Source organism: Podarcis tiliguerta (genome assembly GCF_965153285.1).
Source record: "Podarcis tiliguerta genome assembly, chromosome: 13".
Taxonomy (NCBI): domain Eukaryota; kingdom Metazoa; phylum Chordata; class Lepidosauria; order Squamata; family Lacertidae; genus Podarcis; species Podarcis tiliguerta.
Window position 1 is genome coordinate 8,340,007 of NC_139546.1, and position 21,015 is coordinate 8,361,021.

General features: G+C 45.6%; 1 protein-coding gene and 1 long non-coding RNA gene across 17 annotated transcripts in view; one reads left to right on the forward strand and one right to left on the reverse strand.

The window, feature by feature from the left end:
- The window catches only part of SLC20A2 (solute carrier family 20 member 2), a 102,186-nt gene that overhangs the window by 17,033 nt on the left and 64,138 nt on the right, over nucleotides 1-21,015 (reverse strand). For all 15 annotated transcript variants that reach the window (XR_014503972.1, XR_014503973.1, XR_014503974.1 and 12 more), the window contains exons 4-8: nucleotides 19,631-19,716; nucleotides 15,077-15,173; nucleotides 11,085-11,201; nucleotides 8,298-8,501; nucleotides 5,500-6,088 (exon numbers count right to left, since the gene is read on the reverse strand). Coding sequence is in view for 11 of the 15 variants with exons in the window: in XM_083407720.1 (XP_083263846.1) it covers nucleotides 5,500-6,088; nucleotides 8,298-8,501; nucleotides 11,085-11,201; nucleotides 15,077-15,173; nucleotides 19,631-19,716 (1,093 nt within the window). In the remaining 4 variants the exon portion in view is untranslated. The remainder of the gene's footprint in view (nucleotides 1-5,499; nucleotides 6,089-8,297; nucleotides 8,502-11,084; nucleotides 11,202-15,076; nucleotides 15,174-19,630; nucleotides 19,717-21,015) is intronic.
- LOC310661699 lies at nucleotides 1,599-14,264 on the forward strand. 2 transcript variants are annotated; one of them, XR_014504077.1, is made up of 5 exons: nucleotides 1,599-2,079; nucleotides 2,623-2,781; nucleotides 4,954-5,083; nucleotides 11,427-11,623; nucleotides 12,183-14,264. It is a non-coding gene; the product is annotated as an uncharacterized lncRNA (long non-coding RNA). The 2 variants fall into 2 exon arrangements; XR_014504078.1 differs by lacking the exons at nucleotides 1,599-2,079; nucleotides 2,623-2,781 and having other exon boundaries at nucleotides 4,460-5,083.

Genomic DNA, 21,015 nt, shown 5'->3' on the forward strand with positions numbered 1-21,015 from the left:
CCCATCCCCACCCACCAATCTGACAATGACCCATGGAGAGCTGCCATTCCAATGGCACCTTCAGCCAAACTACACAGCTTACGGGCACGCTTGGAATGAGAATGATAACACCAAAGGTGGAAGAAGAAAAATATTTCCAGTGTTCAAATGAGGCCAGAATTATTAACCTCCTGTTGCAGAGGCCAGGCTGTGGCTGAGAGAGAGTGGATTACTCAATGAGTGCGTGTCGGCTTAAATTTGAACCTGTGACTTTTTGGCTCCCATTCTTACCCACTGTGCTACACGTGATATTCCTCCTCTCTGTGAACCTTCAGAGCAGGGGTTGTCAACCTGGTCCTTACCACCCGTTTCAGGATTCTAGGTGGGCGGTAGGGGGTTCTACGGCACAGGCTGAATCCTCCTTCCATCGAGCACTGGTGGGCGTTAAAGTAATTTTACCATCAAGAAAGATGCATTAGTGGGCGGTAGGTATAAAAAGGTTGACTACCCCTGCTTTAGAGGCACGCCTTATTTGTGCACAATATGCCTAAATCAAAAAATTGCTTCAAGCACTCACTGATGTCAACAAGTGCTTTAAGGTAAAGGTAAAGGTACCCCTGCCCGCACGGGCCAGTCTTGACAGACTCTAGGGTTGTGCGCCCATCTCACTCAAAGAGGCCAAGGGCCAGCGCTGTCCGAAGACACTTCCGGGTCATGTGGCCAGCGTGACATTGCTGCTCTGGCGAGCCAGAGCCGCACACGGAAACGCCATTTACCTTCCCGCTAGTAAGCGGTCCCTATTTATCTACTTGCACCCAGGGGTGCTTTCGAACTGCTAGGTTGGCAGGCGCTGGGACCGAACAACGGGAGCGCACCCCGCCGCGGGGATTCGAACAAGCCCTAGGTACTGAGGCTTTAACCCACAGCGCCACCCGCGTCCCTTAACAAGTGCTTTACTACAATATTAAATCTCCACTCATTTCAGAATTGGTTCTATTTTCAAGCTTAATAGATAATTAAATGCTCTTGGGCATACAGTTGTTGCATTAATACATAATACATACAAATGTATATAAATGCTCCATAGCATTATGCAAAAGTGTATCACACAGAAGTACAGCTCCTGCTTCTTCTTCACATCTTTTATGTTTATATTGTAATTGGACCAAGCTGACATTTTTGTGCACTGCTATAGAGCTATTCATGTGGTTCTCTTTCGTGACGGCAGTTTTTAGCCAAAGCTCATCCATTCCATTCACAGTAGCATCTTCACTTTTACATAATACCTGACGTATTTCATTCTTGTTTATATCCCATTGTGTTGAATGTTTTAATAATGCAATGCCTTTGAGCACTGCATTAAGTGCTGCATTACATTTCCATTAAATGTTGAACTATACAAAACAGTCTATTTGAATTTATTTATCAGCTGTTCAGTGGTACCTCGCGTTAAGAACTTAATTCGTTCGGGAGGTCCGTTCTTAACCTGAAACTGTTCTTAACCTGAGATACCACTTTAGCTAATGGGGCCTCCCGCTGGCGCCGCGCCATTTCTGTTCTCATCCTGAAGCAAAGTTCTTAACCCAAGGTACTATATTTCTGGGTTAGCAGAGTCTGTAACCTGAAGCACCTGTAACCCAAAGTGTCTGTAACCCGAGGTAGCACTGTATTAAAAATAGGCAATGAAATGTCAGCCGTACAACTGGCCTTTGCTTTTGGCTGCTATTTTCACGTTAAATAATTAACAGGGCACCTGACCATAAAACACTAAACTTCATTGCCATGCCAAATAACTTGGGAGTGTTCCTTTACAAAGAAAGAGTAAACACTGTATAATTAACCCAGGAAGTGCTCCAGTTAAGAACTTGGTTACAGTTCATGCTCACAGGGATTTGAATCCCACAGCTGATTTCCCATCCGTGGCCTCACTGTTTATCTGGACTCACTCAATGAGTGAGTGCCAAAACAAAGCAAGTTTCTATGCTCCTATCTGCTACTGGCATGGATCCAGGCTGGACAACCTCTGCGATGGCCACAACTTCCTCAGTGGGACTTCGGACATCATCTCTTAGCTTAGTAAGTTTCTTGAATGGGACGCGGGTGGCGCTGTGGGTAAAACCTCAGCACCTAGGACTTGCCAATCGCATGGTCGGCAGTTCGAATCCCCGCGGCAGGGTGCACTCCCGTCGTTCGGTCCCAGCGCCTGCCAACCTAGCAGTTCAAAAGCACCCCCGGGTGCAAGTAGGTAAATAGGTACCGCTTACTAGCGGGAAGGTAAACGGCGTTCCGTGTGCTGCGCTGGCTCGCCAGATGCAGCTTGTCACACTGGCCACGTGACCCGGAAGTGTCTGCGGACAGCGCTGGCTCCCGGCCTATAGAGTGAGATGAGCGCACAACCCTAGAGTCTGGCAAGTCTGGCCTGTACGGGCCGGGGTACCTTTACCTTTACCTTTACCAGCGGGAAGGTAAACGGCGTTCCGTGTGCTGCGCTGGCTCACCAGATGCAGCTTGTCATGCTGGCCACGTGACCCGGAAGTGTCTGCGGACAGCGCTGGCTCCCAGCCTATAGAGTGAGATGAGCGCACAGCCCTAGAGTCTGGCAAGACTGGCCCATACGGGCAGGGGTACCTTGACCTTTTTAAGTTTCTTGGCCACGTGCACAGACAGCCCTTTAAGCTCTTCCTTTTGGCAGGTGAGTGACCACAAAGTCTCCAATTAACTACAGCATTGTTGAGGAACCTTGTTCAGCTGGAGGCCACATTTCCTTCTGGGAACCCTTAGCAGGCAGGGCCAGAGAGAAAAGTGAGCATAGCACCACCTGTACATGTTACCTTTGTACAGTGAGCTAGTTTCTACACATGCTCACACACCCCTTTCTATGCAACGTCACAGCTGACGGACACATTCCAACCAGGCAAGAGGGGGTGGGACTCTGGGCTGAGTCTTGAGTGCCAAACGGAGAGGCTTGGAGGGCAGCGTACAGACCCAAGTCTAAGGTTTTGAAACCTTGAACTATAGCTTGCCATTTCGCCCATACTAGGAAACCATGCTTTGAAGTTGTGGTTCAATGCCCTGGCTTGCTCCGAAGTTGTTAAGCAGTTCAGACGCCATACTCAATTGAAGGTTTCCTGGTTTATTTGCTTGCTGAAAGTGGAGCGACGTGGCTGTCTGTGAAGCCAAGAAGGCTCATTCATCTCTCATCTTATTAATCTGATATATGATCAAGGACAGGAAGTTCTAAGAGCTGTAAGACTCTGCGGTGAGCCAGAAGTGGCAAATGGGTGCGTATAAAAATCAATGGGATATGATTACAGATACCCAAAACTGGCCCTATAAAGGCAAGCCTGTTGTACAAGCTACGCTTTATTAAAAACAGAATGGATTTGTGGGGAGTGGAAGAAGCAAACTCTTGGATTACAGCAGGCTATTTGTTTACAGTAGCTGCTTTTTGTTTCGATGCACAATACAACTAAGCCTGCCTAGGAGGTTATTTTCCAAATCACTGAACTGACATGTGCCTTGCAACCTTCTCCTAATTTATGAACAAGAAACTGGCCAGCAACTTGGTAAAACTTGCTGAAAATGTACTGCATTTTTCCGTGTATAACACACTCCTGTGTATAACACGACCCCTATTTTTTGGGACTCCAAATTAAGAAAATGGGGGGAGATTGCCCAGACTTATTGGGCCAAAACAAACAAGATGAATTTTAACAGGGAGAAATGTAAAGTATTGCACTTGGGCAAAAAAAATGAGAGGCACAAATACAAGATGGGTGACACCTGGCTTGAGAGCAGTACATGTGAAAAGGATCTAGGAGTCTTGGTTGACCACAAACTTGACATGAGCCAACAGTGTGACGCGGCAGCTAAAAAAGCCAATGCAATTCTGGGCTGCATCAATAGGAGTATAGCATCTAGATCAAGGGAAGTAATAGTGCCACTGTATTCTGCTCTGGTCAGACCTCACCTGGAGTACTGTGTCCTGTTCTGGGCACCACAGTTCAAGAAGGACACTGACAAACTGGAACGTGTCCAGAGGAGGGCAACCAAAATGGTCAAAGGCCTGGAAACGGTGCCTTATGAGGAACGGCTAAGGGAGCTGGGCATGTTTAGCCTGGAGAAGAGGAGGTTAAGGGGTGATATGATAGCCATGTTCAAATATATAAAAGGATGTCACATAGAGGAGGGAGAAAGGTTGTTTTCTGCTGCTCCAGAGAAGCGGACACGGAGCAATGGATCCAAACTACAAGAAAGAAGATTCCACCTAAACATTAGGAAGAACTTCCTGACAGTAAGAGCTGTTCGACAGTGGAATTTGCTGCCAAGGAGTGTGGTGGAGTCTCCTTCTTTGGAGGTCTTTAAGCAGAGGCTTGACAACCATATGTCAGGAGTGCTCTGATGGTGTTTCCTGCTTGGCAGGGGGTTGGACTCAATGGCCCTGGTGGTCTCTTCCAACTCTATGATTCTATGATTGAGCTCACCCGCCTGACAGTAGCTGCCAATCGCACAGCTCACAGAAGACAACAATCATCTGCCCAATCGCAGCCAGCAGCCACAAATTGCCCGCCCAATTGCTACAACAACAGCCAATCCCAAACAGCCCTTGGCACATACATCAATCACCCGCCCAATCACCGCTGTATATCTCCTACTTGCAGTTGCGAACAATCGCCCAACCCCCCCCCCATGCACTACCTGTGTATATAAAAAAAGGTAAAGGTAAAGGACCCCTGACAGTTAAGTCTAGTCGCAGACAACTCTGGGGTTGCAGCGCTCATCTCGCTTTACAGGCTGAGGGAGCCGGCATTTGTCCGCAGACAGTTTTTCTGGGTCATGTGGCCAACATGACTGAGCCACTTCTGGCGCATCAGACCACTGAAACCAGAGCAGCACATATGGAAACGCCATTTACCTTCCCACTGGAGCGGTACCTATTTATCTACTTGCACTTTTTGGTGTGCTTTTTGGCAGGAGCTGGGACTGAGCAACGGGAGCTCACTCCCATCGCGGGGATTCGAACCACCGACCTTCTGATCAGCAAACCCAAGAGGCTCAGTGGTTTAGACCACAGCGCCACCCATGTCCCCTAACCGTGTATAAGGTAAGCCCAAATTTTTTAACAATCTTTTTACATTTTTAAAAAACCCCTCATCTTATACACAGAAAAATACAGTAGTCAGCAAATAGAGCTGATAAATTCTAGCTAGACCTGTACACAAGCAATATGGCACCAAGAGGGAAGATGAAATCCAGTGCAAAGCCAACAAAAATAGTTTAGACTTGGAGCCCTCAATCTCAGATACGTGGTTTCATTTCTGTATTTGTTCTTCACACAAATGGAAGTTTTACCCACAGTGTGAAAATACGGCTATAGATGCAGGAACTTTTTGAGCAAGGCCTGCTTTTAAAGCAGATCAGCATCACTAAGATTCTGCAGCAGGTTTTACCTGGTTGGACTGCTGGAACAAACAACAGAACTTTTAAATGATGACATCGTTCACATATGCAAGCACTTACCTGACATCATTGCCTCCGTGAGCAAACGATCCAAAGCAAGCTGTGAGGATCTGGAGAAAGTGAAAAAGCAGGTGAACCTGTGAGGAGTCCCTCTCATCTCTCTCATCCTCTGCGGGGTCTTCAGGGGGGTGGCTAGGATCTACTAATTCAGATGCCAGCTTCATCTCCACGCCACCTTCGTCCGCTTCAATTTCGGCTTCCGCCACGGCGTTGCAGTAGCTGGAGTAGCTGTCGTATCGAACCCTCTTTTTGGAATAGGAAACCGTGTCTGTAACTAGCTTTTCGCTATCTTCTGGGGTTGACGTATCAGCCGCCTTGAAGGACGAATGGACTGGCATCCCACAGATGGCAGCTGTGTAGCAAGTGTAACTATTGTTGCGCCGCAGCAGTTTGTAGTTGTTTTCTTGCGTAGGCCGGTTGTCGCTGCCCCTGTCCAGGTGTATTTTGTGCAGTAAGTCTTTGTACAATCCCGAGTCTTTGTGCACAGTGTGATACACATGGATATCGCTCTTCATGTGCCCGTCAAAATTAAAGGTGCCATTGGAAATCGGAGATTTCACCATACTCTGTGTCATTGAAAATGCTCTTCCTAAAACAGCAAAGAAAAGTATTTTTTTTTCCCCAGAGGAAGCTAAAGACCTAAAGGCAACAGAACAGTGAAACTCCAAAGAAATATCACTCTTTTTTTAAAAAAATCATTTGTATGAGCATTTATGCTCCATCAGAGCATATTTGCTGCTCCGAGGCCATTTTCTGGTGACCAAATTGGTCAGAGATATGTAGGGAGAGAACACCAGAATATTCAGTGGAATCCACACTAGTCAAAGAGTTGGAAAATGGCGTTCAGGCATGATCAAGCCAAGTACAGTGGTGCCTCGCAAGACGAAAAGAATCCGTTCCGCGAGTCTCTTCGTCTTGCGGTTTTTTCGTCTTGCGAAGCACGGCTATTAGCGGATTAGCGCTATTGGCGGTTTAGCGGCTATTAGCGGCTATTAAAGGCTTAAGGGATTAGCGGATTAGCTGCTAAAAGGCTATTAGCGGCTTAGCGGGCTTAGTGGATCAGCTGATAAGCGGCTTAGCGATCAGCTGTTAAGCGGCTCAGCGATCAGCTGTTAAGCGGCTTAGCGATCAGCTGTTAAGCGGCTTAGCGATCAGCTGTTAAGCGGCTAAGCGGCTTGGGAAAAAGGGGGGAGGGGAAAAAACCCCGCAGGAACTCGCAAGACATTTTCGTCTTGCAAAGCAAGCCCATAGCAAATTCGTTTTGCGAAGCACCTCCAAAACGGAAAACCCTTTCGTCTAGCGGGTTTTCCGTCTTGCGAGGCATTTGTCTTGCGGGGCACTACTTTGTTGCTTGGGAGACAGACTGAGACTCTTTCCTCACCAATTGCCAACCCCTTCTCTTCTTGGACTGAAGCGTCAGCCACCCACTCTGGGTTAAATGTTAGAAGAAAGAAAGCCTGTTGAAGGGGAGGGGGGTAGCCACCCACCTTTCCCCAACTAATTTATCCTCCCCAATTTCTCTTGTCTGTACCTTCAGATTATAAATCTGCAGGCAGGAAACATGTTATTTTAAATTATCAATCTAGGTGTAATAATAACATAAATAACTGCATATGGAAAGTCATTGCAGCATAGCGGTTAGAGTGTTGGACTAGGACCTTGGGAGACCAGGGTTCAAATTCCCAGTCAGCTATGAAGCTCACTGGGTGACCTTGGGCGAATCACTACCTCTCAGCCTAACCTACCTCACAAGGCTGTTGTGATGATTAAATGAGGGACACACACCATATATACCGCCTTGAGCTCATTAAAGGAAAGGGAGGGGAATAGATGCAATAAATGTTTATTTATTTATTCCTGTTCAGCTACTGGAGTAAAATACTCTCGGTCTTTGAAAACAAAGACAAAGGCGTAGACTTGTCTATTGGTGAAACATAGTTCAGTATCTCAAATATTAAGACGCCATTTAAAAATTCAGCGAAAATATTATGTCATTTCTGTGGTTCATTGCCAGGATATCAGAAATTGATTTGACAGCAGCCTTAAATGTATCATCCACTAAAAGAAACTGTGGTAAATGAACAGGTAGCTATTTGAGAAGACAATAGACAATTACACAGTGTAGCATACAACTGTGTGTTGTTCTTTAAAAAACTGTTATGTACAAGCTCCCAGAAAAAGAGCATGAGCAATTATCCAAAAAAGCAAAAGAAAACCACATACTCTCTCTTTTTATTCACCCTGTACAACAAAAAAGTTGGGATGGGAAGGGGTTTTGCACAGAAGGGAATTGCCCACTAGATATCTGTCAGGGAACTGCCATCGGAGCCAGAAGGAGAGGGAGGGCTCCAGAGGGATTCCAGAGAGCGTCCCGGGAGGGAGAGAAGCAGCACATCTTCTGGGGAAGGAAATCAGCGTAGCACCAGTGGAGGAGGGGGGCAGATGGGGGAATCGGCGAGGTGGCTCCAAGACTCATCGCCGGGGACCAGCGGGGAGAGCACGGGTCCTCCAATGCCCACACCCTCCCTGCGCAGAAGGCTTCTGTGCAAGGGAGAGTAGGCGGAGACTAGGCGTCAAAGAACTTTTATGCTGGAAGAAGTTCAAGAAACGCCCACTGACGGATTCTGCCAGCGATTGAGACAGCCACGGGCGAGTGGCTGTCCAGACAGAAAGGGTTCACTCAGGCAACCCCCCAGGTGTGGCGCCGATTTACGCACAAGCAACCCCTAGAACCATTACAATATCAGCAGGCAGCAACACAAAAACAGAATATAATTTATGTGCTCTTGGTTTCTCACCATATGGCACCCGTGGATGGCTTCCATTTGCTATATTATCTGATACACCAGCCTCTTCTGTTCCAGAGGCAGTAAGAGGAATAGTACTTTCATCATTTGCTTTGGCACCAGGAAGTTCTTTAAAGACAGGTGTATCCTCATCTTGTATTTTGTCAAGGCTTTCGTCAGATATCTTTGATAATGCCCCTTCTTTCTTTAACCGACCTAAGGAAAACACAGAGCTTTAATAAGGATGGGTTAATTATCCACTCAACAGAAATAACTAGTACCAGTTAAATAAATAAATGCACTGACTGCTTTGCTCTTTTGTCAAGAAACCCAGAAAGTTGCCCACATCTGTAAGATTAAACTCCCTCCAGAGACCAAGGAAACAGAACATTTGCTTCCACCTACACATCAATCTAATTTAGATCACTAAATCTTATAAATTTTTGTTCTATGCTTCCTTGAGCTCAAAGCAGCCTAGCTGTTAGATAAATAAAATACTCTGGGCTGGGACGCGAAGTACTACACGATAAGTCTAAAGCTACCTTGGCTGAATGGGATTTCTGTTTCTCAAGTATCATTTTCCCCATTTGTCACACAGTAAGTACCGTATTTTTCGCCCTATAGGACGCACTTTTTCCCCTCCAAAAATGAAGGGGAAATGTGTGTGCGTCCTATGGGGCGAATGCAGGCTTTCGCGGAAGCCTGGAGAGTGAGAGGCGTCGGTGCGCACCGACACCTCTTGCTCTCCAGGCTCCAGGAAGCTATCCGCAATCCTTGCGCACCTGGGGGGAGTTCCCCTGGGCGCGCAAGGCTTGCGGGCGGCAGCCTGCAGCGCGGAACACGGGGCGCCCTTCGGAGGACTCCCCGTGCTTCGCGCAAGTGCCAGCAAGCCTCGCGCACCGGGGGAGAACTCCCCCCCGGCGCGCAAGGCTTGCGGGCGGCAGCCTGCAGCGCGGAACACGGGGCGCCCTTCGGAGGACTCCCCGTGCTTCGCGCAAGTGCCGGCAAGCCTCGCGCACCGGGGGAGAACTCCCCCCCGGCGCGCAAGGCTTGCGGGCGGCAGCCTGCAGCGCGGAACACGGGGCGCCCTTCGGAGGACTCCCCGTGCTTCGCGCAAGTGCCGGCAAGCCTCGCGCACCGGGGGAGAACTCCCCCCCGGCGCGCAAGGCTTGCGGGCGGCAGCCTGCAGCGCGGGACACGGGGCGCCCTTCGGAGGACTCCCCGTGCTTCGCGCAAGTGCCGGCAAGCCTCGCGCACCGGGGGAGAACTCCCCCCCGGCGCGCAAGGCTTGCGGGCGGCAGCCTGCAGCGCGGAACACGGGGCGCCCTTCGGAGGACGCCCCGTGCTTCGCGCAAGTGCCAGCAAGCCTCGCGCACCGGGGGAGAACTCCCCCCCCGGCGCGCGAGGCTTGCGGCGGCAGCCTGCAGCGCGGGACACGGGGCGCCCTTCGGAGGACGCCCCGTGCTTCGCGCAAGTGCCAGCAAGCCTCGCGCACCGGGGGAGAACTCCCCCCCGGCGCGCAAGGCTTGCGGGCGGCAGCCTGCAGCGCGGAACACGGGGCGCCCTTCGGAGGACTCCCCGTGCTTCGCGCAAGTGCCGGCAAGCCTCGCGCACCGGGGGAGAACTCCCCCCCGGCGCGCAAGGCTTGCGGGCGGCAGCCTGCAGCGCGGAACACGGGGCGCCCTTCGGAGGACGCCCCGTGCTTCGCGCAAGTGCCGGCAAGCCTCGCGCACCGGGGGAGAACTCCCCCCCCGGCGCGCAAGGCTTGCGGCGGCAGCCTGCAGCGCGGGACACGGGGCGCCCTTCGGAGGACTCCCCGTGCTTCGCGCAAGTGCCGGCAAGCCTCGCGCACCGGGGGAGAACTCCCCCCCCGGCGCGCAAGGCTTGCGGCGGCGGCCTGCAGCGCGGAACACGGGGCGCCCTTCGGAGGACTCCCCGTGCTTCGCGCAAGTGCCGGCAAGCCTCGCGCACCGGGGGAGAACTCCCCCCCGGCGCGCAAGGCTTGCGGGCGGCAGCCTGCAGCGCGGAACACGGGGCGCCCTTCGGAGGACGCCCCGTGCTTCGCGCAAGTGCCGGCAAGCCTCGCGCACCGGGGGAGAACTCCCCCCCGGCGCGCAAGGCTTGCGGCGGCAGCCTGCAGCGCGGGACACGGGGCGCCCTTCGGAGGACTCCCCGTGCTTCGCGCAAGTGCCAGCAAGCCTCGCGCACCGGGGGAGAACTCCCCCCCCGGCGCGCAAGGCTTGCGGGCGGCAGCCTGCCGCCCGGCGCATGGGGCGCCCTGCAGCAGAGCGCCCTGGCGCCAGGCAGACATCGGCCAGCCCCACAAGGTCGGGGGACAGCGGGGAGGCGCAGCGCCGCCATCCCACTGTTCCCCGACCTGGTTTTGGGGGGGAAATAAAGGGAAAAAATTTTTTCCTTTATTTCCCCCCCAAAAAAGTAGGTGCGTCCTATGGGACGGAGCGTCCTATGGGACGAAAAATACGGTAATTTTTGGAAACAAGTTAAGTTTCAAAGGTATTTAAGATACGAAATAGGAATCTCCTGGGGGGTTTTTGCTTGTTTTTTTTAAAAAGTATGAAGTCACAGTGAGCTTTCATTCTTTGGATCATGGCCTGCCTTTTTAAAACACAACAACTAAAAACCAAAATGTCATGATATGCAAAGCATAAAAAGGTCACCTGTCGCAGTTATATTTAAAGCATCACTATTCTAGAAAACACACTGGAAAGGTATTCCCTCAAACACGGGATTTAACATTACACACATTTTGACCTCCCCCAGCCCACCCCAAAGACATACTTGCTATTTTTCTTTTCATCCACGGACACACAAATATCCAGACTAAGATAGCGAATATTATTGATACACCAATTGATATTAGCGCTATTGCCCACATAGGAAGAACAATTCCTAGGACTGAAAAAAAAGAAACAAAATTACATCCTTCCACATTGGTTTTCTAACATAGAATCATAGAATCATAGAAACATAGAGTTGGAAGAGACCACAAGGGCCATCGAGTCCAACCCCCTGCCAAGCAGGAAACACCATCAGAGCACTCCTGACATATGGTTGTCAAGCCTCTGCTTAAAGACCTCCAAAGAAGGAGACAACATTTACCGTAACATTTTTTTTGCCCAGTGATGTGACTTCACACCAGCGCACCAGGCCCATCAACGTGCTTTAGTACTGCCTCTTTCGAACCTATTTGTTTGGGTTGTGTGTCAGCCTTTGTGGAACAGACTCACGTGCATCCATCAAAAATGACTGGAGTACTGCCCCCAAAGTGTCAGACCACAGAGCAGAAGAATTTGTCAGCACAAGGGACATGGGAAAGAGTTAAGAGCCTCGGACAGAAGACCACCAGGTTGATGGACCATATGGAACTGATAGAAAGGACTGACAGAATCCGAGACCAGGGAGAAGAGACGGTGGAAAAAGATTGGAAAAAATTTATTTAGAGAAATATTGTAAAATTAATAAATGTTAGGAAAATGTTGGAATGAAATTACATGGCTTTATAAGGAGTTAAGTACAAAGAAGTTTTAGGGTTTTAATGGTAAGATAAGGTTAAAATAAATTAAGACAATTAAAAGACAGAAAACAGTGAAAGGATTTGCTGAAATAATTAATAACTAGAATACAAAAAAGGGAGGTGTGAGGAGGTCGATGAAACAAGTTAATGAAAGATGAAGATAAATATTGGATGTGTTTTTAACTGTTTTTGTTTTTGTTTTGATGTACTGTGTCTTTTGTTTTCTTTTTATGTATTGTAATGTATTGATTTGTATTGTTTGTTCTTTCTCTTTTTCTTACTTCTTTCTGTAATCTTTAAACTTTTAATAAATATTATTTTTTTAAAAAGAAGAATTTGTCAGCACGCTCACAAAATGTCAGAACTCCTGAGGCTTCCCTGCTGCTCAAATTAGTGCATTACCATCACAAGTTCTGAACCTCATGTGGGGTTATCTACACCAATAGCCTGCTTATGGCATGGTGCTCATCTGTTCTCCAACCTTCACAAGCAACAGTGAAAGAGAGAATCCATATTCCATCTAGACATCATAACACCTGGATCATAAGGTAAGCATCTTTAAACAAGCAAAAGTTTTATCAAGTTATTTTTCCCCCCCAGTGGATCATGAGGTAGGAGCTGCCCTGATGAATCAAATCTTCATATTAATCTCTGATAAATTGTATGTTGAACGGTATAGAAATTCCTACAGAAAAAGAAATTAAATGATGTCTTGCGATTTCTATCCACTGGTCATTAGCTTTCAGCGAATTAATGGGAACATCATCTGTTGCCACAATTGTTGTCAGGGAGACCAGAAGCATGTTGCTATTGTCAGGTTCTGTGGCTTCTGTAGGTACTATTCTGAATGCACTGAACCTCTTCAACTGTTCTATGGCTTTTGAAAACATCATCTGAATCATGCATCAGACATGCAGAGAGATTAACAGACTATGAATACAGCTTTGTCGTCATCATCTTCTAGGTTGAAGAGATGTTTCTTAATCCTGTGAGATGCATGATCACTCTGACCATGTCATAGGAAACTGAATTCCTTGCTTCTCCACTTTGTGCAATGCCAATGATTCTGTTATGCGTGTTGCAGTTTTTATTTATCCATTCTGTTACACGTTCTGCATAAACTTCATTTAAAAAAATTGTTTCAGCCCAAAATTTCAAGCAGTGACCTCCTGGCTCTGTATGCTCAAGTCCTTTCAAGTCAGCTAGATGAACAAGGCCTTACTGAGCATAGTTCGCATTTTTGAGGATTGTAAACCATGGAGTGATGTATGGAAGTGAGAGCTGGACCATAAAGAAGGCTGATCACTGAAGAATGGATGCTTTTGAATTCTGGTGCTGGAGGAGACTCTTGAGAGTCCCATGGACTGCAAGAAGATCAAACCTATCCATTCTGAAGGAAATCAGCCCTGAGTGCTCACTGGAAGGACAGATCCTGAAGCTGAGGCTCCAATACTTTGGCCACCTCATGAGAAGAGAAGACTCCTTGGAAAAGACTCTGGTGTTGGAAAATATTGAGGGCACAAGGAGAAGGGGACGACAGAGGACGAGACGGCTGGACAATGTTCTCAAAGCTACCAACATGAGTTTGACCAAACTGCGGGAGGCAGTGGAAGACAGGAGTGTCTGGCGTGCTCTGGTCCATGGGGTCATGAAGAGTCGGACACGACTAAATGACTAAACAACAACAAGCCATGGAAGCAAGGTGGCAAATGTATTCAAATGCAGTACCAAATTACCACCATCCCTTTCCATTCTTATTAAGACCATCAAGATCTTTATCGCTCTCATGCAAGCTGCCCAGATCACAAGGGTTTGAGTTGCCACTGTGTTCAGCACTGACGTTCACTATGGCATCTCTACATTTCTGTTCATTTGAAAAATGGGAATGAGGCTTTCCACCCCACTGTAAAGGTCATCTCATTTGGCTTGATCTCTACACCAAGGAAACATCTATTACACTTTGTGGCAGCTTTTAAAAAGAATTTCCACATAGAGCTCATGATGATTGCTCACCAGCTATGACTCCAACGTGGGCCACTGAATTTGCCATACTGCTGCACATATCTGCCTTCCATCACAGCATGCATACTCTTAAATACCTACAGGCCCAATTCTGTACACAGGTCATGCAAGCCAGCACTGTCAATTGACAGGAGATATAATGTGGTTTTAATTGGTAAAAACAGCATGGGAATCCAAAGCCACGGGCATAATTTCTGGTGCTTTTGTCATTGAAGCCCTCACAGTACTTCACCCATGATATACAAACCAGCAATTGTTAAGCACAGCTCCTTTCCTTGAATCTGATACATAATATGTCGATATTGGGTCAGTACTTTCATTTCACTGGGAATGGCAGCTGCCCATATCTTTTGTCACTCTACATACAACTGATCTGGTACAGCTGCCTATTTTTAACACACCAATAAAATCAAAAAAATAAATGGCATGGTGGTACTTGTGATACAAGTAAAAGCACAAGATTATAAATCCAAGTCATTTCCTCTGAAACTCAGGACACATGCTCCTTGCTCAAAAGACTGGTAATATTATAAACACATGGGCAGAGCACTGTGCATCAGATTGGGACAATCTGCTATTGCTACTGAACTGCATCTGGTGTTAACCGTAAAAACTAAAGCAATAACAGCTTGTGCCAGTTTACAAGTTCAACTTAATAGAGGACAGTGGTGTGTTGCCTGGTTCTACTGATCACAAAAAATAAAAAGGAAGGAGGATGCATTTTATTCAGTTACCCTTTATTAGCAAATGTGCCTATTTAGAACATGAAGTTTCAGCTTTTGACAGAAACAAAATCAGGGCAACTTTGGATGTTAAACTTTGGTATGTGCCTAAGGTTTTTTAAGTGAGCATATCAAGTGCTACAAATATGTGTCTTGAAACATGCACATCATGCAAGCACACTTGTCAAGAGACTGTGGATGGCTGTGAATCCATGTGGGTACAATGGCTTAGGTGAAAACACACAAACTAGTCTTGCTTTTCCAGGAACTGCTGTCTGAATGTGTTCCTTCTTTTACGGAAAGCAAAACCAGCCTCGTCAGTTGTAACATTTATCATCTCTTTTTGTCCTTTACCAATCATCCAGCATCCAGAATGATATTCAGAAGTCCCAAAATTTCCCTATGAATTCCCCTACATTTGGTAATTTTTGAAGCCTTTGTCCCTCTTCACAGAGTGTTTGACTACAGCCGGCATATAACATAGTAGACATCGTAAGTCAGATAATACTCACCAGGGGCACCTGTATACATTATAGAGAATACATTAATTGTTAATGTAGCAGCATAGAAGACTGGAAGGGCTCTAAGACCATTGGGCACAGGGTCTTCCTGTATAAAGAATAAAAGAAGATAAAATATCACAGCTTTGGAGATACTGCATCAGATACAGTCAGTCAAAAAATTCAACTCACTCCAAATAAGGAGGCCCTGAATATCTGCTAGCAAAAATTCAGCCTTTATTACCCAAATATGGCACAAAGCAAAAAAGAAAAATGTGGCTTCTGAATTCTGAAATCAGCCCCAAATTAAAAAATGAGGACAGACAACAGCGAACGGCTGGATGAGTTAAAACTGTAAGAGGCACCTTCAGCTGGTTCTGTTGTCCCCAGTGTAAGAGGCAACAACGCCCAAGCAAATACTGTCACAGACACACAGAAACACAACTGTCACTCTGTTGCTGGACAGGGCCCCTATTTCCATGAGTAATAAACAATTGTGAAAATGGTTGCACTAGAACCTGGGGACGGTGTACAGACAGATTTCTAGGCAGACAGGATCTGACAGTCTGAGTTATATCCCTTATGAGTCCGTTCTGTCTGTCATTCCCTCTCACTGGTTTGCCCATTCAGAGACGCGCACAGTTTTAGAGTGTAGAAAATTATCTTGTTAGGAGATAGAAAGATTAAAGCACTTTACCTCCCTGGGGAGAATTGGCAGGAAAGGGAAATTATCAGGAGGTCTATGAGCTTTACCCTTCCTAGCCTCATAAGCAAGGGAGTGTTTTGATTAGAGCAGGAGGCAGGCTGCCAAACTACATATTAGATCACGGCAAAACAGAAATCTATGTTCACTGTCCTTATGCAGTAATTGCTGGGAGGAGTGGAACCACAAAGAATAAATGCTTCTCCGGGGCTGGTCTCCAAGAACTTTCAGTATCCCTACATGCACCATGCTATCCCTTGCTTTCCTCCAGGTTTGATGGTAAAAACACAGGCTGCCAGGAAACCACCTCTCTTTTTAATGAATTTGTTTGACTGGAAGTTCAAGCAAGCAAGCAAAATAGCCCTAAGGAAAAGACCATAAGCTCATTGGCAGAGTTATCTGTTTGCATACAGAACGTCTCATGTTCAATATCTGGCATTTGCTGAGCTAGACGGACCCAATGGTCTGGCTCAGTATGGTACTTCCCTGTGCTCCTAAAAGAGACATTTTTTTTATTCCAATTTGAAGTTGGCTTGTTTCAATCCAGCCGCAGTTAAGATTAACCACAGATTCCAATGAAATGAACCATGGGAGTAAACGTTGTTTAGCTCCTCATGGGTAAGTACAGTCACTGGATAACTGGATCTGTCCACCATATTAACGCTTCATTTAAAAATTAATTGTGCTAAAACTTTAAACATCGAGGGACTTTGAAATAAACATTTAATGTTGCCTCCCCATAGACATGAAAATGCAAGGCTATCAACAATCAGCCCTCACTGGAGGGTTTGTAGTGTACAGGCGTCTCCCGCCCCACTTATGTGGGGGTTACGTTCCAGGGCCCCAGGCGCGTAAGTAAAAAAATGCGTAAGTGGGAAGCGCCCTCTTAAAAGCCTCTTCCTACTCTTCAGCTCTCTCTCTACACAACTCTCACTTCAACTAGAATTGAAGCTCTAGAGCCACCTGGAGTCTGGAGAATGTGCAGAAAAGCGGCCACTGCTGCTGCGCTACCGCAAGTGTCAGCTGCTAGGCGGGGAGGCTGAGCAGTGGAAACAAAACCCTGCTGCGCCTCCGGTCTCTTTGGTACTTCCTGCGCCCTCACTGAAATCCTCTTTGGGCTCTGGAGAGGGTCTCCTTGTGAGCCACGAGGCCTCTCCCGTCGTTTCCTGGTTTGAATTTATTTCTTTGTTTGGCTGGTTGTTTCCTAGCACCATGGATATACATGATCGTGCATAAGTGGGGTGGTGCCTGTTATCATCACAACCCTCAATTTGAATGAAGTCATGATGGCAGAGAGCAAAAGAGAGGACAGGTTTTTAAACAACTGCAGGAGTTTGAGCAAAGGAAACTGGGGGTAGCGATTTTAAACAATGGCAGAGGTTTGAGTAGAGCGAGAAAAAGTGACAGGGGAGTTGGCAAATGCAGAGAGTGGGGCACAGCTTCTAGTAATATATTAAGATTTTCACCAGCATTTCTTTTTGAACTTTTTGAAATAGGGACTTTGTGTGGGTATAAGTAGCTATTGAGAAAAAATGTTACAGGACATCAAAGTTGTGGATATCATAGGCAATCAGATCAAGGTTACAGAAAGAGGTTGCAATCCTTTGTTTTGATTTACTGAGTGGATAATTTCTGTTTACAGTTTCACAGCCTCTTATTCTGAAGCTTTGGCAATTTGAAAGGGGAGAGGAATGTTTTACAGGCATTTCTGATGAGCGATGTGGCAGTGTTCCACTAAAATGGGTTGCATTTCAGTGCTGAAAGCACACACTGATCTCTGGATGCTTCAACGCTGCTAGACAGATGCCCACACCTAAAGCAACTCAGCAACAAATAGAACGGTTTCAGACTCTGAATTGTAGGTGCAGTTGATAAACTTTTCTTTATTTAGTCAACAGAGAGAAGCCGTGCGCAAACAGTGGCATATATTAGTTATCCTCTACAGCTTGTAGCTGTGTATTACGTTTCAGTTTTAGAGTTATTCCAGAGTCCTTGTTAGCTCTCTGCAATATTAAAATAAGAAAAAAGGAACTGGGAAAGTGAGAAATGGCAACTCATGATCAGTGGGAGTAAGAAGCAAAATGATGTGTTTTCTTTCAGCTCCCCTCCCATACATTTGCTTCTGGGGACAGATCTAGTCCAGAAGAGGGCCAGACATGCAACCTACTGTCAGTTCGACTTATGCATGTCACTATCTAATTTCAAAACACCACTGGCTTTCAGGCAAATTCAAATTCCATAATTAGAACCCATGAATTTATCACTTGAGTGCCGATGTCCTTAACACAGGCTACTGAAACCTCATGACTGATTTGAGTCCCTTTAGGGCTTTACAAAATGTCTGCATCTTTCCTGAGAACCTTACACGATGGGAGCTCAATATTTTAACCATTTACTAAACTTACGGCAAAAATAATTTTGCTCTTTGAACACATGGTGCATCTGATTAAAATTGTGTCCTGGGTGTCTTGACTGCCGATGAACAATTTAAATTTCAAAAGGCAAAACAACGGGGCAGCCATCCCAAAACCCATTTTAACAATGACATTAGATAAATAGAAAATCCTTGGAAGTGACAAATAGGCTTAGGGGTAGAATAAGGATATGTGGTAGTAAACATTATGGATTAGAATATTAATAAAGGAAAAGAGGTTAGTAAATGAAAGGAGTTAATATTATTAGAAATATGAATTTGGAGAACTGTTTTATAAAGGTGATATAATGAAATTCAGTTAGAGGGGATTCAAGGAAGTCACAGTCATCAATGTGATGAAAGTTGGATATTTGAAGAGACAACCTTTTTTTCTTGTGTGTTTAGTTTATTATAGTGTGGTGTGTGTGTTTTTTCTTTCTTGTGTAATTTGTCATGTTATTTTGTGATAAATGTTGAAAAGCAATAAAAAAAAATTCGGGGAAAACCCAAAAACAATGACATTAGAAAATGCTAGTGACTGTGGCAGGTGATGTATGGAGGGTGGGCCTGTTTACTGGGAAGATGCATGTTATGTGTAGGAATGCATTTCTGTGCACAGTGACACATCACAAACAGTACCACTTAGTGGAGGCTGAACCAATATTGGGGTAGCTACAAGAAAGAAGATTCCACCTAAACATTAGGAAGAACTTCCTGACAATAAGAGCTGTTCGACAGTGGAATTTGCTGCCAAGGAGTGTGGTGGAGTCTCCTTCTTTGGAGGTCTTTAAGCAGAGGCTTGACAACCATATGTCAGGAGTGCTCTGATGGTGTTTCCTGCTTGGCAGGGGGTTGGACTCGATGGCCCTTGTGGTCTCTTCCAACTCTATGATTCTATGATTCTATGATTCTAAATGGGTTCTGTCCCCACAAAAAAAACCCTTTACTGTTCCCTGAAATAAGTGAACAGAGTGATTTGATTACATGGGAGTAAATAAAATGGGGAACAAAATAAAATGAGGGCTAAATCTATCACCTGTGTACCACACCACAACCTGTTTACTTTGATCCACATAATCCAATAAGAACCATTAGTAAAAACCCAGTCTCATTTACACACTAACACCTTGACTTCCATTTTTGGTGGAACACTAAAACCCAATGGAACCCTAGGAACTCATAACTTGCATGAATATCAAGCCATTTCAAGATGAACTTAGCATTCATGAACTACACTTTGAAACTTGAATAAGTAAATGTACCTTCTGCAGACTTTAAAGAAAATCTACAGGCATTGAGATTACTAAGGGAATAGGGCATATGACAGCCTCTGGAGTGCATTTTGAGTATGTGGTGGGTAGCTGGCGGTGAAGAAGAGCAAAGCCTATTTGTCACTTACATTACAGTCTTACCAGCAACAAAAACAGGAAGCACAAATTTCGCCACTAACCTTATTTAAGATGAAGAATCTAATCAGCAGAAACAGCACACCAGACATCATACCAGATAACAATGGGGAGATAAACCAAGAAGCAACTGAATAAAAGCAAAACAAGAAGAAAAAATTGAAAATATATAATTTACAACTGTGCTAAACTCCTATCCAATAAAAATATTATAAGCTTTTGACAATGCACGTTTATTTTTTATTGATCCTGGATACTGCAAAAAAGTTAGCTTACAGGTTAGAAGAAAAAAGAAGTTTGTGCCAACCCACAATCCTCCTGAAATTAGGCATGTTTAAGTCTCATTGATTTTAATGTGAGTTTTTAGTGCGAAATTGCATGAGAAGGGAATATTTTTAGCTGGATATTTAGCATATTTTTCCCTGAAAGGCTTACCAACTGTTAAAGTGAAAGTAAAATTTGCATCTTCTCACCCACTCACCCATCCCTCAATGTCCATTTTGAAAAATAAAAATAAAAATCTATAGAAGCTAGACAGGGATGATAGAAAAATCATTCAACTCAGTACTGGGATACTCTATAGAGAACATTGGCATTTAAGAGAGAATTGAGCATTTTTGCAAGTCCCAAACTACACAAGGGAGTTACAAAAGTTTAATTCGTAAAAAAAACTCAAGTTTTTAAGAATGACTGCTATCATGCCTGTCCTGTATGTCTTTTAAAATACAAAGAACACTCTGCTGAACGCAGTAGGAAAACCCATGGTTATGCCCCTGATGATGTTCTAACACCAACACAGAGTACTTTGGAACACCATAGCTTCAGATGTCATTTAAATTTGTGCTATTTTTCAGCACAAATACACTGAATTAAAAATAAAGAAATTCTACTTTAGGTCAGATGGCTTGCAGCTCTGGAGGGCTTAAGAAATGTGCATGTTCCCAACAAGCATGCACAGCACATTAAGCTTTGAAATATTAGCTGTGATCACTTTAATTAGAAATGTAAAGCTATCAATTCTCACATAACTTTGGCATGGATTTAAAAACCGAGAAATAAAACAGACGTGAAACCAGAGCTTGACTTCCAGTGGTCCCAGGAAAGCAGCCATAACAGCTCTGTTATCTCTCTCCATGTCAGTATTTAAAGTGCACATGAGCTCAGTTCAGACTTCACGGAACCTGATTTCCAAAATGGACTTTGGGGCACTTGCATGCTTCTTCCTCCCTTCTGTGATTTGATATGGTTTAACCATAATTAACCTCAGTTCAGATACTGTGGTATCAGGACTGCTTGAAACTATGCTGTAAAACCATGATTTGAAGAGGCGTTCTACTTCAGGCATCTGAATTAGGGTTAACTAGGATTACAGGAATGGGAAGAATCAGGGGAGATCTCCAAATCTGGTTTAGAAGTCATACCCAGGACA